Source organism: Bubalus bubalis, chromosome 4, assembly GCF_019923935.1.
Source record: "Bubalus bubalis isolate 160015118507 breed Murrah chromosome 4, NDDB_SH_1, whole genome shotgun sequence".
Lineage (NCBI taxonomy): Eukaryota > Metazoa > Chordata > Mammalia > Artiodactyla > Bovidae > Bubalus > Bubalus bubalis.
This window is the reverse complement of record NC_059160.1, coordinates 56,249,241-56,266,741: the sequence shown is the minus strand read 5'-3', so window position 1 is coordinate 56,266,741 and position 17,501 is coordinate 56,249,241. Positions and strand designations below refer to the sequence as shown.

At 34.9% G+C, this 17,501-nt stretch overlaps 1 protein-coding gene across 4 annotated transcripts in view; it reads right to left on the bottom strand.

The window, feature by feature from the left end:
* Window positions 1-17,501, bottom strand: part of ANKS1B (ankyrin repeat and sterile alpha motif domain containing 1B) — a 1,160,059-nt gene that overhangs the window by 967,767 nt on the left and 174,791 nt on the right. For all 4 annotated transcript variants that reach the window (XM_025285022.3, XM_025285025.3, XM_025285027.3 and 1 more), the window contains exons 6-8: window positions 15,009-15,110; window positions 11,876-11,989; window positions 7,250-7,416 (exon numbers count right to left, since the gene is read on the bottom strand). In XM_025285022.3, the coding sequence (XP_025140807.3) occupies window positions 7,250-7,416; window positions 11,876-11,989; window positions 15,009-15,110 (383 nt within the window). The remainder of the gene's footprint in view (window positions 1-7,249; window positions 7,417-11,875; window positions 11,990-15,008; window positions 15,111-17,501) is intronic.

The following is a 17,501-nucleotide window of genomic DNA, read 5'->3' as shown; positions in this document are numbered from 1 at the left end:
TTGCTCAGTCATGTCCGACTCTTCGACCCCATGGACTGTAACCTACCAGGCTCCTTCATCCATGGAATTTTCCAGGCAAGAGTACTGCAGTGGGATGCCATTTCCTTCTCCAGGGGATCTTCCCTGGACCTGGGGATTGAACCAAGGGTCTCCCGCATTGCAGGCAGACGCTTTACCATCTGAGCCACCAGGGAAGCCCAAAGAAGTCAACATTTAAAAATGCTCTAAAAATTTTGTTTTTAATTTAAAAAATAAAAAAATGTTCTAGGGCAGTTCACAAAGAACACAAGAATCACCTTAGGAGTTTATTGTAAAAATCTACCTCCAGACATTCTGATTCAAAAGTAGAGCTCAGAAAGACTTTTTAAAAATACTATGCTACAGATGAGAAATCTGGAGATCAGGATGATTTATCTAAGGAGTAGAACCTAGATTCAAACACAAGTCTCTTTCAATTCAAAGTTCCTGTTCTCTACACTATAATTTTACTCCAAGTTACAAATACATGTTATTTCCATGGAATTCTCCAGGCCAGAACACTGGAGTGGGTAGCCTTTCCCTTCTCTAGGGGATCTTCCCAATCCAGGGACCAAACCCAGGTCTTCCGCATTGCAGATGGATTCTTTACCAGCTGAGCCACAAGGGAAGCCCATGCTGCTGCTGCTAAGTCACTTCAGTCGTGTCCGACTCTGTGAGACCCCATAGATGGCAGCCCACAAGGCTCCCCCATCCCTGGGATTCTCCAGGAAAGAACACTAGAGTGGGTTGCCATTTCCTTCTCCAATGCATGAAAGTGAAAAGTGAAAGTCAAGTCGCTCAGTCGTATCCAACTCTTAGCGACCCCATAGACTGCAGCCTACCAGGCTTCTCCGTCCATAGGATTTTCCAGGCAAAAGTAATGTTACTCTAAGTTACAAATACATGTTATTGAAGAAATTAGTATAATTCCTTAATGTGAGGACTCAGTAAATTAATGAAGTTGATGAGAATAATTATGACAATAAAGATCTTTAAATGTTTCAGGAAGTGACACCATGCTAAGTAAAAGCAAGATTATAGGGTAAAAAGAAAATCTTCTTCAAAGCTAGAATAGATTTATTTCAGTAACATAGAACAGATGATTATAGGAAAAGATATAACATAGTCAATGTTTGTCTCATTTATTTTAGGGGCAAGCTATTTCCACTTTTATTAATATATACTTCTCACTGGTTCATTATCTTGGTTCATTTTAGAACTTTTTCATTCCCTGTCAAATTCACTGTCTTGACTACCTCATTCTTTCTGCAAATTAAGACTTCGTTTCTCATTATTAATTATTTGGTAGAATAAACTGGCAGCTATCAACTAAATGAACTGTTGTGAAACTAAGCAACCAAAATATTTAAACTTTAAAAACCATAGATGATAGAAATAAAAATTCTGGCAAGAGCAAGTTAAAATAATACCAGACAATTTTAAAATTCTAAGCCTGAGATTAAAGCAGACCACATAGAATATTTTCCATCTACTGTTATTGACTTTGATTGTATTGTAGAGAATCTAATTCTTCATCTGTTAGAGGCTGAATTGATCCCAATATTCAGTAGTCATGTCTCAAATGGTCCCATGATAAAATACATTAGAAGCATGAGAGAGTTCAGTAATTTTTTTTTTTTTTTTTTTGGTTACTAGTTCAATACTCCATTAGAATTAATTGCTCTCCAAGGTGAAAAACATTTCCCGGAACACAAAGATAAGTGATTATCACCACTGATGTGTCTCTTTAAGCTCAGGCTCTAGAATGATTTCCTTTGGCATTAGGAAGCAAAATGGGATTCCTTTACAATGGCAGGCTGTCCAAAGCCTTTATTCCAAAACAGGATCAAGAATTCTCAAATGCACAGCATGAAACAGAATTACAAATCAGGTGCATTATGGCAAATGAATAAGGTCAATGTGACAAGCGGCTGAGAGTTGTCAAAAATTAACTTCATCATTATCTGGAGAGCAAGGTTAGAAGAACGTTGAATTATTATCAAATTTTCAACAAAACTTTACAGTTAACTCATGAGAAAAAAATATAGATTCTCTGGGAAATCATAATAGCTGAGTTTTCTGTTGGGAAGATTAAATTCAAGTTAGATATTATAGAGAGATCACAGAGAATGGAAATATCAAAACAAAGATTGGCTGATGTTATATCTGCAGAGTGATCACAAAACTTCATGAAATTCAAATATATAGAAGTTTAATTAGGAAGGAAGTTTGCTGCCTTTGGATAATTTAACAGAATGCTCTTAGGATTAAGAGATATTTTACTGTCAAACACGTTTCAAAATGTGCACACGATACAGTACTATGCACCACATCATAATCAGCAAGAATAATTAACAATTAGGGGGAGAAAAAAACCAGGGTGTGAAATAATATGAGAGAAATATAAAATATAAAAGTGAAATAATATAAAAGAAATATGCACAGGGTTAAACTGCACAAAACTTGCCAACACAACTCCATTCAAATAATAACCCTTAGGTGCTGCTAAAGTGTCTAGGTTTCCCCTCAGGAGAAAAAACACGTATTTCATCCCTGATGCTTCTTATTTATTTCTTAGATACATGGGATGGTAATGCCTTTTAAAATTTATATCTTAAAAAATGACTTCCTGAAACCTAAATTCTGAAATTTGCTCTAAAGATCTTTATGCTATCATCAAATTTCTCTAAGGCATGGTATGTTCACATTTTAAAAGTGTGTACATTGTTTACACACAGAGGGAAAGCTGATACATGACTTGGGAAAACAAATGAAATGACTAGAAAATGTTTTTCAGATAATTTTATATTCTTTCAAAAATCTAAGTTTCAGGGGTTGATAAAGAATGTGAAGATATTTATATTTTTTCAAAATTTACATTCTAGATTATATAATGCCTTAATTCAACTTAGAAAATGATTCCATTTGCATATTATAAAAGAACTTAAAACAGACTGACTTTTGAATTAAAATTATGCAAGATAAAATGCAATTTTAACTTGAGCTTCCTTTCACATTAAATGTAAAACCTTCTATCAAATACATTCAAATCATTGTAAGAATTTAATTCCTAATTCACTTATTTTAGTAAAATTTTTCAAACTACCATCTTAAGGCTAATATTTTAATAAAACCAAAATCTCCAATTCAAAAATAAAAGTTCTTACGTAAGATGGCTGATTTTATATTTTAAATTACTGAATTAGAGTGCCCTCTATTGGATAAAAAAGGCAATAAAAGTTAAAATGACAAAGAATAGTTAAAATACCTAAAAAATTCAAGCCAAGTCATTAATATGTAAAATACATTTATTAAAAACATAAATGCTACATAACAGATTTTCCTTTACTTTGATTTCTTCTAAATTACTTCTGAAATTATCTGTCATATGACAACAAATAAGTTGAACGTTTCATATCATATAAACTTAAATTTTAACGGAACTCAAACACCTGTCCTTCAGCCAGTAATGTGAATAATAAACAAAAGTGTTTTCCACATTTAACATTCCATTATAATATAGAAATAACTGCAACTTATGATTATGGCTGAACAGTTTGAATTTTCCTTAATGATGAACTGAAACCTCCCTACTTCAAGAGAGCTCTTAAACTGCACAGTAGAATTAGGCTGGGCACCAGAAGTCTGAGATTTATTTAGATCTAAAATTCCATAATTCTGTAATTCTAAAATTCCAAACTTCAGTAAGGTCCTAGCAGATTTTTGGTCCTCTAGACCAATTAGATACATGTTAGTAATAGTTTTTTAAAGAACAATGCTCAGAATCACCCAAAACAATTCTGTTTCAGTTGTTCTGCCATGGTAGCTGAGGATGTCTGCATTTTTTGAAGCTTTCTAGATAAGTCTAATGTACAACCATTGCTAAGAATCACTGTTTGAGTCTCTCCCCAGAACATCTGACATCGAGGTACCACTTCTAACTTCTAAAAATGTCATCTTCATAAATGGACTCCCATACTCAAGAGTTATTCTCCTCAGCATCAAAATTAAACTTCTGACTAGCTTCCCAATCTAATTATCTCCCCTGTTCTGTAACGAATAGTTGAGTGGTAAGACTGCCTTTGTCCAGATCCAGTAAATACCAGACTGGCATTTACTGTGTAAACTTAGGAAGGACATACAAGTTCTCTGTGCCTCCATTTTTCTTATCTATAAAATGGGAGGAGTAATACTACCTATCTCACAGGGTTAGCGTGAGGATTAAATCAATTAATAAAAAGTGTTATGTCAATGTTAAAAATTATTATGACTTATCCAGCTTCACTCTCTACTACTTTTCAAAACAAACTCTCATGGTAAATTATCCTCATTTTAAGTGCTAGGCCTTACCTTTGGGCTTTTGCACATTATGTTTCTGCAGACTGAAATTCTCTCCCATTCATTCATTCCAATACAAGTGCAGAGATTATTTCCCCTTCCTCCAGATTAAGATTTAATTTCTCCCTACCTCCATGAAGATGTCAATGAATACCTATAAATCATTCATCTCTTCCTTAAAAAAATTTCCTTTGGCTACAGGGTAATTTATTATAAGAAATAGAGCTGGGAATTAATGACACTGGCTCTGAGTTTGAATCCTAAATCTGTAACTTACCAGCTGAGTCATGTCCAAGTCTATAACTCCATTATTAGGATTACTGTATGGATTAGGTGGCTTAAGTAATATAAAGCATTAAAACATCAAATAGCAAGCACCTAATAAATGTCAATTCTTATAATATTTATTTGTTTTTTATATTAGTCTCGTCTACACACAGTGATTTAAGACTTCTTGGAGCAGAAATTCTGAACTCCTCGAAGTTAGAAACCACGTCTCATTATTGCTATTATAAGTGCTACAGCTCACAACACTGTAATGACCATTTATATTAAATGATCTATAAGTACTCAGATAAATTTTTTGTATAATTTGAGAGTATAATTCATTTTAAAAACTTGGAAAAACATTCTTGATAAATAGAAATAGACATTCAACAAAACAGGAATTAACCAAATACAACACAGGCTGTAGAGAAGAGTTAAATAAATTGCATTGCTTTTTAAATATTCAATAACAGGTTTCTATCAGATTCAACTTCTGAAAGTCAACTTTCAATAATGTATTTTATGCATCTAAAATCCTTTAGATTTTTCTCATTTCCTAAAAAATAAATACCAGACTTCTCAGCCTGACATTCAAAATCATCCATGGCCTGAACTCATTCTATCTTCTAATCTTATCTCCATTGTCCCTCTTTATGAACATTATTATTCCAGGTAAATAGAACTATTTGCTCTTACTCATGTGTACCCTCTGCTTTTCTGCTTCATGTAACCTTTAATATTTTCATATGATAATATTTTCAAAGAACACAATATAAAGTTTCATTACAGGAACAAAGAGTGATGGCTTTTATGGACATATAAGCTTGAATTTTGAACTTAAGTTCAACTTAGGAGCATTTATTTCTCCCTTAGTACTGTCACAGTCTTTTTTTTTTTTTTTACAAAAAAAAACCAGTCTTTGACTTACAAAAAAAATTGGCCACCACTCACCCCAAATTATGTCACCCTCTCAATGCCAAAAGCCCTTGCCATCACTACTCAAAAGATATGTTTGAATTATGGTCTCCAAGTAGAGCATGCAGACCCTAGGGTGCACAAGATACCAACTGAATAAAAGAAAAAGATTAGATCATCCATTTTATACTTAATCATCCTCACTTGAATTTCTCTTGTAGTATATGCCCCATAATTTATAGCATATATTCTTAAAAATAATAAATAAATACATTTGGGATGTTTGCTCAAAATTTGTTTACTACTGGTACATAACAAGATAAGTTTTGAAACCACTGGTCTAGAATATCAGGTCTTTCAGAAAAATTTGTGGGTTGAGAAATAGAAGACCAGAAGTAGCCACTTTAGAGATATCTTTAGATATGGACCTAAATACTATGTATTGTTTATGTAGGATAAATATGTCTTAATTTCTAATCAACTTTCAAGGAAATGTGGAAATGTAACTGGTTTATAATTTGAGTTAGCATAGGCCTGTTGTAGATTTAAAAAAAAAAAAAAACAAGGAGTTTTGCCCTAACATTAAAGTTAGTACAATAAATATTTCATTACTATAAAATATCATTTGGGAAAACCTACAAGTATTTACTTCATTATACATATACTTAATCAATTATGAATAATTATACTCATAAAGAGCTTTTATTGGAGCCAATAATGTGATGTTTTTCAAAACACAGTAAAAGGAAAAAAAAAAAAAAAAACAGGCCTAGAAGGTATGACTGGCCTTGGACCTAGACTAGCAAATACTACCCTGGGAAAGTGTCACTTTAAGTAATAGTGAGTAACTAAATGAAGTAAATGCTCTCATAAGAGTCAGTATACTTAGAAAAGTTTTTTTAGCCTTCATCAATAAAATGCCATACTTAACACAATCCACTCTATTACCAGTTTTTGAAGAACATATAATATTTCCATAACAAATTAAGTACTAAAAGTGATAAAAGGTTTCATATCATAATAATGCATTTCCTTTAATACCAATGCATCCTATAAATCCTTCTATCGGACTAAAGACAGATACAAAAATCTTGACTTTAAACTGACTGATTCTCTATAGTTTTTCTTGATATTGTATCAATATAAAAATTCAACTAAGCAAGAATCTCTTACTCATGATTCAGATTCTGAGCTTACAGTTTGCATGCAAACTATTGGGATTTGTGTAAGATTATGAAAATATTCAGGTCAAACTATCCACAGTGATGCTCTCCTACTATGATTTATAAAGTGGGCAGGAAGTATACACTCATGGCTCAGCTATGTCTTTCTTCTTCAAGATGGTATTAGACTCAGATGACAGAGAAAACAGGGAAAAAAGACAAAAGGAAGGTTTTCTTCTTTCTTTGGAAATCAGTCATTATGCCAAATAAAACTAAAAGAACTTAATCAAAGGGACTATGAATTTATATGCTACAAGGGCCTAACAGTGGTGAGATCATCACAAACCATAAGTGATTTATCAAAGCATTTCTTCCCTACACATGCTGTGAGAATGAAACACCAATAAATATCAGGGAAGCGCAATGGGGAGCCTGACATTTGACCCTGGCTAAATCTAAAGGTAAGATAACACATAAATCCCATGGTTTTCAGATACACAATGAACTGGCAAAGACAGACATATTGTCTTCTTTCCCCCCTTACTTACTACACTCTGGCTTCCATTTTTCCCAAGTTCTTCCTCTGAAATCTTGCTCAAATTATCTAAGTAGTGGTCTGATATTGTGTGGCACAAATCTTCAAATGAATAATCCTTTTCTTGACAGAGCTTTATTTCATCCAAGAGTTTTGATAATTCACCAGTCACAGTTTCACCTATAAGAAGAGAGTAATTTTTCAGAAGGTTCAAAAAAGAATACTTTTAAAACTTCATGCTAAATAATAAAAATATAACCAGAATAGTGCTAGAACTCAAAACATGGCAAACAAAATTATCAGAAAGTTTATTTTGCTGAAAGTAAGGTACTAACACCTCCAAGGTAAGAGAAACCTCAGTACAACAGTGTGCACTGAGAGAGGGCCTCAGAGGGCAGACAGACTGAAACCACAATCACAGAAAACTAACCAATCTAATCACATGGACCACATTTTGTCTAACTCAATGAAATTAAGCCATGCCGTGTAGGGCATCAAGATGGACAGGTCATGGTGAAGAGTTCTGGCAAAATGTGGTCCACTGGAGAAGGGAATGGCAAACCACTTCAGTATTCCTGCCTTGAGAACCCCATGAACAGTATGAAAAGGCAAAAAGATAGGACACTGAAAGAGGAACTCCCCAGGTTGGTAGGTGCCCAATACGCTACTGGAGATAAGTGGAGAAATAACTCTAGAAAGAATGAAGGGATGGAGCCAAAGCAAAAACAATACCCAGTCGTGGATGTGACTGGTGACAGAAGCAAGGTCGGATGCTATAAAGAGCAATATCGCATAGGAACCTGGAATGTTAGGTCCATGAATCAAGGCAAAGTGGAAGTGGTCGAACAGAAGATGGCAAGAGTGAACATTGACATTTTAGGAATTGGTGAACTAAAATGGACTGGAATGGGTGAATTTAACTTAGATGACCATTATATCCACTATTGTGGGCAAGAATCCCCTAGAAGAAATGGACTAGGCACTATAGTCAACAAAAGAGTCCAAAATGCAGTACTTGAATGCAATCTCAAAAATGATAGAATGATCTCTGTTCATTTCCAAGGCAAACCATTCAATATCACGGTAATCCAAGTCTATGCCCCAACGGGTAACACTGAAAAAGCTGAAGTTGAATGGTTCTATGAAGACCTACAAGACCTTTTAGAACTAACACCCCCAAAAAGATGTCCTTTTCATTATAGGGGACTGGAATGCAGAAGTAGGAAGTCAGAAACACCTGGAGTAACAGGCAAATTTGGCCTTGGAGTACAGAATGAAGCAGGGCAAAGGCTAATAAGAGTTTTGCCAAGAAAACAAACTGGTCATAGCAAACACCCTCTTCTAACAACACAAAAGAAGACTCTACACATAGACATCACCAGATGGCCAACACTGAAATCAGATTGATTATATTCTTTGCAGCCAAAGATGGAGAAGCTCTATACAGTCATCAAAAACAAGACCGGGAGCTGACTGTGGCTCAGATCATGGACTCCTTATTGCTAAGTTCAGACTTAAATGGAAGAAAGTAGGGAAAACCACTAGACCATTCAGGTATGACCTAAATCAAATCCCTTACAATTATACAGTGGAAGTGACAAATAGATTTAAGGGACTAGATCTGATAGAGTGTCTGATGAACTATGGACATTGTATAGGACACAGGGATCAAGACCATCCCCAAGAAAAAGAAATGCAAAAAAGCAAAATGGCTGTCTGGGGAGGCCTTATAAATAGCTGTGAAAAGAAGAGAAGCCAAAAGCAAAGGAGAAAAGGAAAGATATACCCATTTGAATTCAGAGTTCCAAAATATAGGAAGGAGAGATAAGAAAGCATTCCTCAGTGATTAGTGCAAAGAAATACAGGAAAACAATAGAATGGGAAAGACTATAGATCTCTTCAAGATATTAGAGATATCAAAGAACATTTCATGCAAGGATGGGCTCAATAAAGGACAGAAATGGTATGGACCTAACAGAAGCAGAAGATATTAAGAAGAGGTGGCAAGAATACACAGAAGAACTGTGCAAAAAAAGATCTTCACATCCAGATAATCACAATGGTGTGATCACTCACCTAGACCCAGACATCTGGGAATATGAAGTCAAGTGGGCCTTAGGAAGCATCATTATGAACCAAGCTAGTGGAGGTGATAGAACGCCAGCTGAGCTATTTCAAATCCTGAAAGATGATGCTGTGAAAGTGCTGCACTCAATATGCCACCATTTGGAAAACATAGCAGTGGCCACAGGACTGGAAAAGGTCAGTTTTCATTCCAATCCCAAAGAAAGGCAATGCCAAAGAATGTTCAAACTACCACACAATTGCATTCATCTCACACACTAGTAAGGTACTGCTCATAATTCTCCAAACCAGGCTTCAGTGATACGTGAACCGTGAACTTCCAGATGTTCAAGTTGGTTTTAGAAAAGGCAAAGGAACCAGAGATCAAATTGCCAACATCCACTGGATCATGGAAAAAGCAAGAGAGTTCCAGAAAAACATCTATTTCTGCTTTATTGACAATGCCAAAGTCTTTGACAATGTGGATCACAATAAACTGTGAAAAATTCTGAAAGAAATGGGAATACCAGACCACCTGACCTACCTCTTGAGAAATCTGTATGCAGGTCAGGAAGCAACAGTTAGAACTGGACACGGAACAACAGACTGGTTCTAAATAGGATAAGGAGTATGTCAAGGCTGTATATCATCACCCTGCTTATTTAACTTTTATGCAAAGTACATCATGAGAAACGCTGGGCTGGATGAAGCACAAGCTGAAATCAAGATTTCCAGGAGAAATATCAATAACCTCAGATATGCAGATGACATCACCCGTATGGCAAAAAGTGAAGAAGAACTAAAGAGCCTCTTGATGAAAGTGAAAGAGGAGAGTAAAAAAGTGGGCTTAAAGCTCAACATTCAGAAAACGAAGATAATGGCATCAGGTCCCATCACTTCATGGCAAATAGATGGGGACCAGTGGAAACAGTGACAGACTTTATTTTGGGGGGCTCCAAAATCACTGCAGATGGAAACTGCAGTCATGCAATTCAAAGACACTTGCTCCTTGGAAGAAAAATTATGACCAAACTAGACAGCATATTAAAAAGCAGAGGCATTACTTTGACAACATAGGTCCGTCTCATCAAGGCTATGGTTTTTCCAGTAGTCATGCATGGATTTACAATTGGACTATAAAGAAAGCTGAGCACCAAAGAATTAATGCTTTTGAACTGTGGTGTTGGAGAAGACTCTTGAGAGTCCCTTGAACTGCAAGGAGATACAACCAGTCCTTTTTAAAGGAGATCAGTCCTGGGTGTTCATTGGAAGGACTGATGTTGAAGCTGAAACTCCAATACTTTGCCCACCTGATGCGAAGAGCTGACTCATTTGAAAAGACCCTAGTGCTGAGAAAGATTGAAGGCAGGAGGAGAAGGGGACAACAGAGGATTAGATGGTTGGATAGCATCACCGACTCAATGGACGTGAGTGGGTAAACTCCAGGAGTTGGTGATGGACAGGGAGTCCTGGCGTGCTGCAGTTCATGGGGTTGCAAAGAGTTGGACACAACTGAGTGAGTGAATTGAACTGAACTGAAACCATAATTAGTACAATAATATTAAAAGACAAAAAGAAATTCCAATTTTGTCTATTTTTTTCTTTATCAAAATAAAAGTAAGTACTGAAGGTTTACACAAATGTAGTAAATAAAATCATTTGGAATTACAATTCCTAAAACTTCACTTATAATAGCATTTAATCTCAAAAGTCTTTTAGAACAGTAGTCCTGAACATTTTTGGCACCAGGGACTGGTTTTGTGGAAGACAATTTTCCCACAGTCAGTGTTGGGGGGATGGTTTTGGGATGATTCATGCAATTACACTTATTGTGTACTTTATTACTGTTATATCAGTTCCACCTCATATCACCAGGCATTAGATTCTGGAGGTTGGGGACCTCAACCCAAGTATTTGTGGGCATTTTACTTTAGTGACAGAATTCATTCAACATTAAAAAAATTGAAATAGTGCTGGGATTCTACTTTCTAGGTTCAACAAAAACAAATAGTAGAACATATTTAAACAAATAATTATATAACCATTAAAGGGATAACAGAAGGAACAGATATATAATATGCATCAACTATGGACATGAATATTTCATAAGTTAAATGCAAATACGCATTTTTTTCTAATTATTCTCAGAAAGCAACTTTATCCCAATGATTTATTCTAAAAAAAAAAAAAAAAAACAGCAGTTACACTCAAGATATATGTTTTTTAGTCTACCTTAAGGGTGCAAAGAGTTGGATACGACTGAGCGACTGAACTGAACTGAAAAACATATTTTAGGGGGGAAAAGTCAACTGTGAAATATCCACTCAATGTAAGCTTCATGTCAGCAGGGATTGCTATTTCCCTTGATCACCACTGTATCTCAGGACTAAGAATAGTGTCTGATAAACAGTAGGAGCTCAATAAATATTGACTGAATAATGGATAAAATATAGAATATAAGATATAACTTATTAGACCTTAAATTTTCACAAGTTTGAGCCCTTTTGTGCATACAGCATAAAATTGTGCATAACAGTCTAATATCATCTCAAGGGTTTTACAATTAGCTACTCACTTTTGGTCTTCTGGGAAGGAGATTCAACAGGAGATGAAATACGTGTTTCTTGCGTCATATCTTCCTGTATGTGCTCTTCAAGGACTGTTGGTCTTCCCGCGCCTTCTAAATATTCTGTGTATATAAGTTTTTGAAATTACATACTTGAATTCATATATGTTAAAAACTCTAACTTAGTTTTACTTTTGATGGACACTTTTTCAGTTATTTCTTCATATCTTAAATTTTTCAAAAAAACTTCAAAAAACCAAAGTAAAAGCTCTTCATGAGGAGCTATTAATTTAAAGCTTTTAAATTAAAACAGAAAAAATATTTCAAGAGAGACTCATGAATCCTTTTCATGAAAAGTAAACTTTTGTCACATTCTTTCCTTAAAAATAAATGTACCAGTTGAAGATAAATAACATCCTTGGTTTCCTTAAATATATTCTATCTGGAGGTTTAAAACTCTCTGACTGATGCTTTTAATAGACCATGTCCATAAACAGGGATATAAAATTTAGATGCATATAACAACCAGTCAGGTAACATAAATAAATGAAGTGGGGTAAGCATAATTTGCAATGGTGTTACAATCTTGTGAGATAAACATAATTGCATACTGAACTGTTGTTCAACAAAAAAATAATGTTTTTTGCATTATTCTTGAAGCAGTATTCTTCACTCAGCACCTCACTCATTTTTCCAACTTTGATGAGGATATAGTAATAATAAAACTTAAACATAGCTTTCTATACACTCAGCACTGTTTTAAGTATTTGATAATAATTAACTCATTTAATCTTTTCAAAACTATGACACAGGTACTATTATTATTTCAGCTTTAAAGATGAAAACTAAAGGGGAAGGATTATTAACTTGGCCATGTTTATTCAGCTAGTATATAGCAAACACAGAGATATAAGAATCATCTCACTTTTCTCTCAATCATAAAGAAAACAGCATCTGAATGCAGGGATATGTCAACTAACATTTAATCTCAATGATACAGAAAAAAACAGAAAGCCTGCAGAGCCTGGTTAACCAGAGAGCAGATGCACCATCTAAAGTTCAGCCATGAAGTAAAATGAAACCTGGCATTTTTTGAGAAACCAAAACTCTGGAGTGTTATCTGAAATCCTAGATTTTTAAATGCTGAAAGCTAATTCAATTTTACAGAAACACAGCATGAGCCAAAAGTATGTGATCTAAACAAGTTATATCTGCTATTGCCCAAAAGGCATTCATCAGAGTTTGTAGCCTCTAAGGGATTAAATCAATAGACTCCTCACCAAGGGTATCTTTTACTTGTGCTTCTTTATTCAGAAGGCACCCCTTTTTTCTTAAAATCCAGTTAAGACACTTTGTGCTTTCATGCCAACCACCTGTGTCTTCATACTATCCAAATAGTTTCTACCTAAGAGCAATTCTACTAGGCAAATTCTGCTAGGAAAAGAAAGCAGCATATGGCATTCTATCATTACAATTTTTGACCCAGACAGTAATTTTACCTACTATAAATTGTATTTACTGCAATATGACAAACTTTTTCATAAGATATTAAATGTGCCAGTGATTGAACACCAGGAATGCAGAGAATATAGATAATGTGTTCACATTCTAAAATTTGACAATAGCTATAAAAATTCAAAGAAGTAGCAAATACTCTATCACAAATTTACATACCTAATGAACAAACCGTGACTATTTAAGAGAACACCTGTATAATAACATTTTCATCTAAGTTGAACCAATGCAATGTGTTAAAAGTGCCTGTAATTATGTCATGTCCCCTTTGCAGTGGATGGCATTTATTTGCTTCTCCCAAAAGATATATTAGGCACAAGTCTCAGTTTTTTTTAACTTCAGTTAGAGGCAAAAATCAAATACGAAATACAAAGTGCCTAGAAGGCAAAGACTGATTTAAAGTTTGCATACCACTCTTTTATTTTTCAGCTTTCATTCAACTTGATTTTAATTTCAATTAATACAAAGAATCATACTTGTATTCTTCTCTGATTTATCTCTATAGCACTTGACTAGCAATTAACTTCTTTATTAATAAGAAAATTGTAGGGCCTAGAAGTTTTCTGAGAGGTTTTGGAAAATAAAGAGAGAAAAGAACATAATGACCTCCTGTAGTGAGTGTTCTCTTTCCCTCTTTGGTCTTTGTTGACTCCTATAGCTACATGTCTCCTGCCCAACTTGGTTTTAATTCATCTGAAAGCTGCTATTCAGCTTCTCAAATGATATCCTATGAAACCCACCGACCTCCCTTTATTACATGCACAGCCAGTCTATAATGACTGTAGAGAATAATCCACACTGAGCAGTGTAGGAGCTAAATGCAAAGAAAAGAAAAAACATCCGTATTTTTAAGAGAACACACTGAGCATCAGGCCTAACCACCAAGCAAAAAGAGAAAATCAAATGAGGAAGTATGTATCCTGCAAATGAAAAAATAGTACCCAGATGGTTGTCAAACATTAAGTAGATCTATTTTAATAACCAAAACTAACTACAGATATACTCAAATGATCTTTATTAACCCATAGTCTGGCAAGACTGAATTATCTTGTATTACTGGATTTGGTAGCAAATAATCTGTACTCTTTCAACAAAGGACAATTTTGTTGTTGTTAATTCAGCATTTATATATCAGTTCTACCACTTGGAATAGGATATATGTTTGAGCAAGTCACTTAGCTTCCTGGAGTGTCAATTTCCCTCATGTGCAAAAAGAAGAAGAAGAATATTTGATTGATCTACCTCACAGTTATAGAAATCAGACAAAGTAATAGAAAATCCAAGCCAGAAAATTCTTAAAGCATTATTCAAATGTAAGATAATACCTCAGCATCACCACTTTATGGCCCCAATACCTTCAAGTTCATAACTACATATTTATTACACAGGTTTAATTAAAAATACTTTTTAATATCAAGTGAGTGAAAAAAATATTTTAGTTGAAAAACAGAAATAAAACATTAAAAGGTATTCATTATTCTTTAGTTTAAAAGTCTACCAGAAAAAAAATGCAAATAGTAACTTCATTCAAAAGTAAATGTTAACTCAAAACTCAAGAGAAAACGAGGACAGTTTTAATTTAATCTTAACTGTAAGGTAAACTCATCCATCATTCAATACTATTTACCTTGTAAGAGAGTTGCAATCTGGAGAGATTTCTGAGATGGATGTTCTTTCAAAATGTCTAAGACAGTTCTTCCTAAGCTATCTTTTATGTTGGCATCAATTCCTGAAAGAAAAAGAAAAACCCACAAGATGTACACAGTGGAGTATCACCAGAAGATACTGTCAATACAAAACTGTTCTAATTTCAAAAGTATGCAGACAAAGCACTTAAGGCAGTTTTTTTTTTTTTTAATTAAGCCCTACACACACACACACACACACACACACACACACACATGATTTTAGTAAGAAAGAAGATGGAAGTCTACTGATGCCAAAGATTTGGAACATTTTTGATAATGAATTAACTCTTAGAGGGCACTGACTCAAACATTAACTTTTCAGATTACAGCTATTTTAGGTTATAACTACCTAACTAAACTGTAGACTATCAAGTTGAAAAATATTAGAATGTAAATTCCTAAAGTATAAAGGTCATGTGATTTATATATTCTGTATAATATGATCTAAATAACAATAATGTACCATGTAAGCAATATAACAGCAGTCTTAGAATACTTTAGCATTCATGGAAGTTGGAAAAGTAGGACTATTTTGAATTATTGTCCAAATACTAAGTCAAATATTCCACATTTATTTATACATGATTATATTCAATATCAGCAATACTCATCAAATACCTGATGAGCAAACTTCCTAATGTGTGTAACTGAAATACCTTTGGAATCCTTTTAATTCTGAAAATATTTATGGTAAAGAGGTTTTACTATAAAGAGTTTAATGTAGCAAATAGCAAAAATGTCTATAAACTTCCCAAAAATCTAACTGCAAACAAAAGCCAGTTTTCAGGATCTGGACTCAAAAGTTAATTCATTATAATAAAATTATTAAATATTTGCTTAAATTTGTATGGAAACGTGTTACCAGCACACATTTAATTGATTACCTCATTTATTATATCACTGCATTACATATCAAAGTTACATATACAGGAAATTTCAACTTTGCATAAGAACAATCACAATGCAACAGTCTGCTAATACTTTTAACATTTTTACTGAGGAAAATAAACACATTAAATATAGTTTATAACATAGAAGACTCATACATATTGTTCACAAGCATAAATTTGAATCTATGCCTTTTGATCTTAAAAAAAAATCTGACTTTGGTTTCAATTTTATTTCAATCATAATACACATATGGAGACAAATAAGCCTAATTTGTTGTTCCTTCAGAGCTTTCTCTCTAAAAGTTTCCCTTTAAATCACTGAAGCTTACAAACAATAGCTACTCAGTTGATTAATTAACTGGGCTTCCCTCAAATCTCAGTTGGTAAAGAATCTGCCTGCAATGCAGGAGACCCTGGTTCGATTCCTGGGTCAGGAAAATCCCCTGGAGAAGGGATAGGCTACCCACTCCAGTATTCTTGAGCTTCCCTTGTGGCTCAGCTGGTAAAGAATCTGCTTGCGATGAGGGAGACCTGGGTTCCATCCCTGGGTTGGGAAGATCCCCTGTAGAAGAGAAAGGCTACCCACTCCAGTATTCTGTCCTGGAGAATTCCATAAACTGTATAGTCCATGGGGTCACAAAGAGTTGGACACGACTGAGTGACTTTCACTTTAATCCACTTTAATGATGAATTAACTAGAAGGAAAATTCACCTTAAGGATCAGTTCAGTTCAGTCGTTCAGTTGTGTCCGACTCTCTGCGACCCCATGAATCGCAGCACGCCAGGCCTTCCTGTCCATCACCAACTCCCGCAGTTCACCCAGACTCACGTCCATCGAGTCAGTGATGCCATCCAGCCATCTCATCCTCTGTCGTCCCCTTCTCCTCCTGCCCCCAATCCCTCCCAGCATCACAGTCTTTTCCAATGAGTCAACTCTTCGCATGAGGTGGCCAAAGTACTGGAGTTTCAGCTTTAGCATCATTCCTTCCAAAGAAATCCCAGGGCTGATCTCCTTCAGAATGGACTGGTTGGATTTCCTTGCAGTCCAAGGGATTCTCAAGAGTCTTCTCCAACACCACACTTCAAAAGCATCAATTCTTCGGTGCTCAGCCTTCTTCACAGTCCAACTCTCACATCCATACATGACCACTGGAAAAACCATAGCCTTGACTAGACGAACCTTTGTTGGCAAAGTAATGTCTCTGCTTTTCAATATGCTATCTAGGTTGGTCATAACTTTCCTTCCAAGGAGTAAGTGTCTTTTAATTTCATGTCTGCAGTCACCATCTGCAGTGATTTTGGAGCCCCCAAAAAATAAAGTCTGACACTGTTTCCACGGTTTCCCCATCTATTTCCCATGAAGTGATGGGACCAGATGCCATGATCTTCATTTTCTGAATGTTGAGCTTTAAGCCAACTTTTTCACTCTCCTCTTTCACTTTCATCAAGAGGCTTTTGAGTTCCTTTTCACTTTCTGCCATAACGGTGGTGTCATCTGCATATCTGAGGTTATTGATATTTCTCCCGGCAATCTTGATTCCA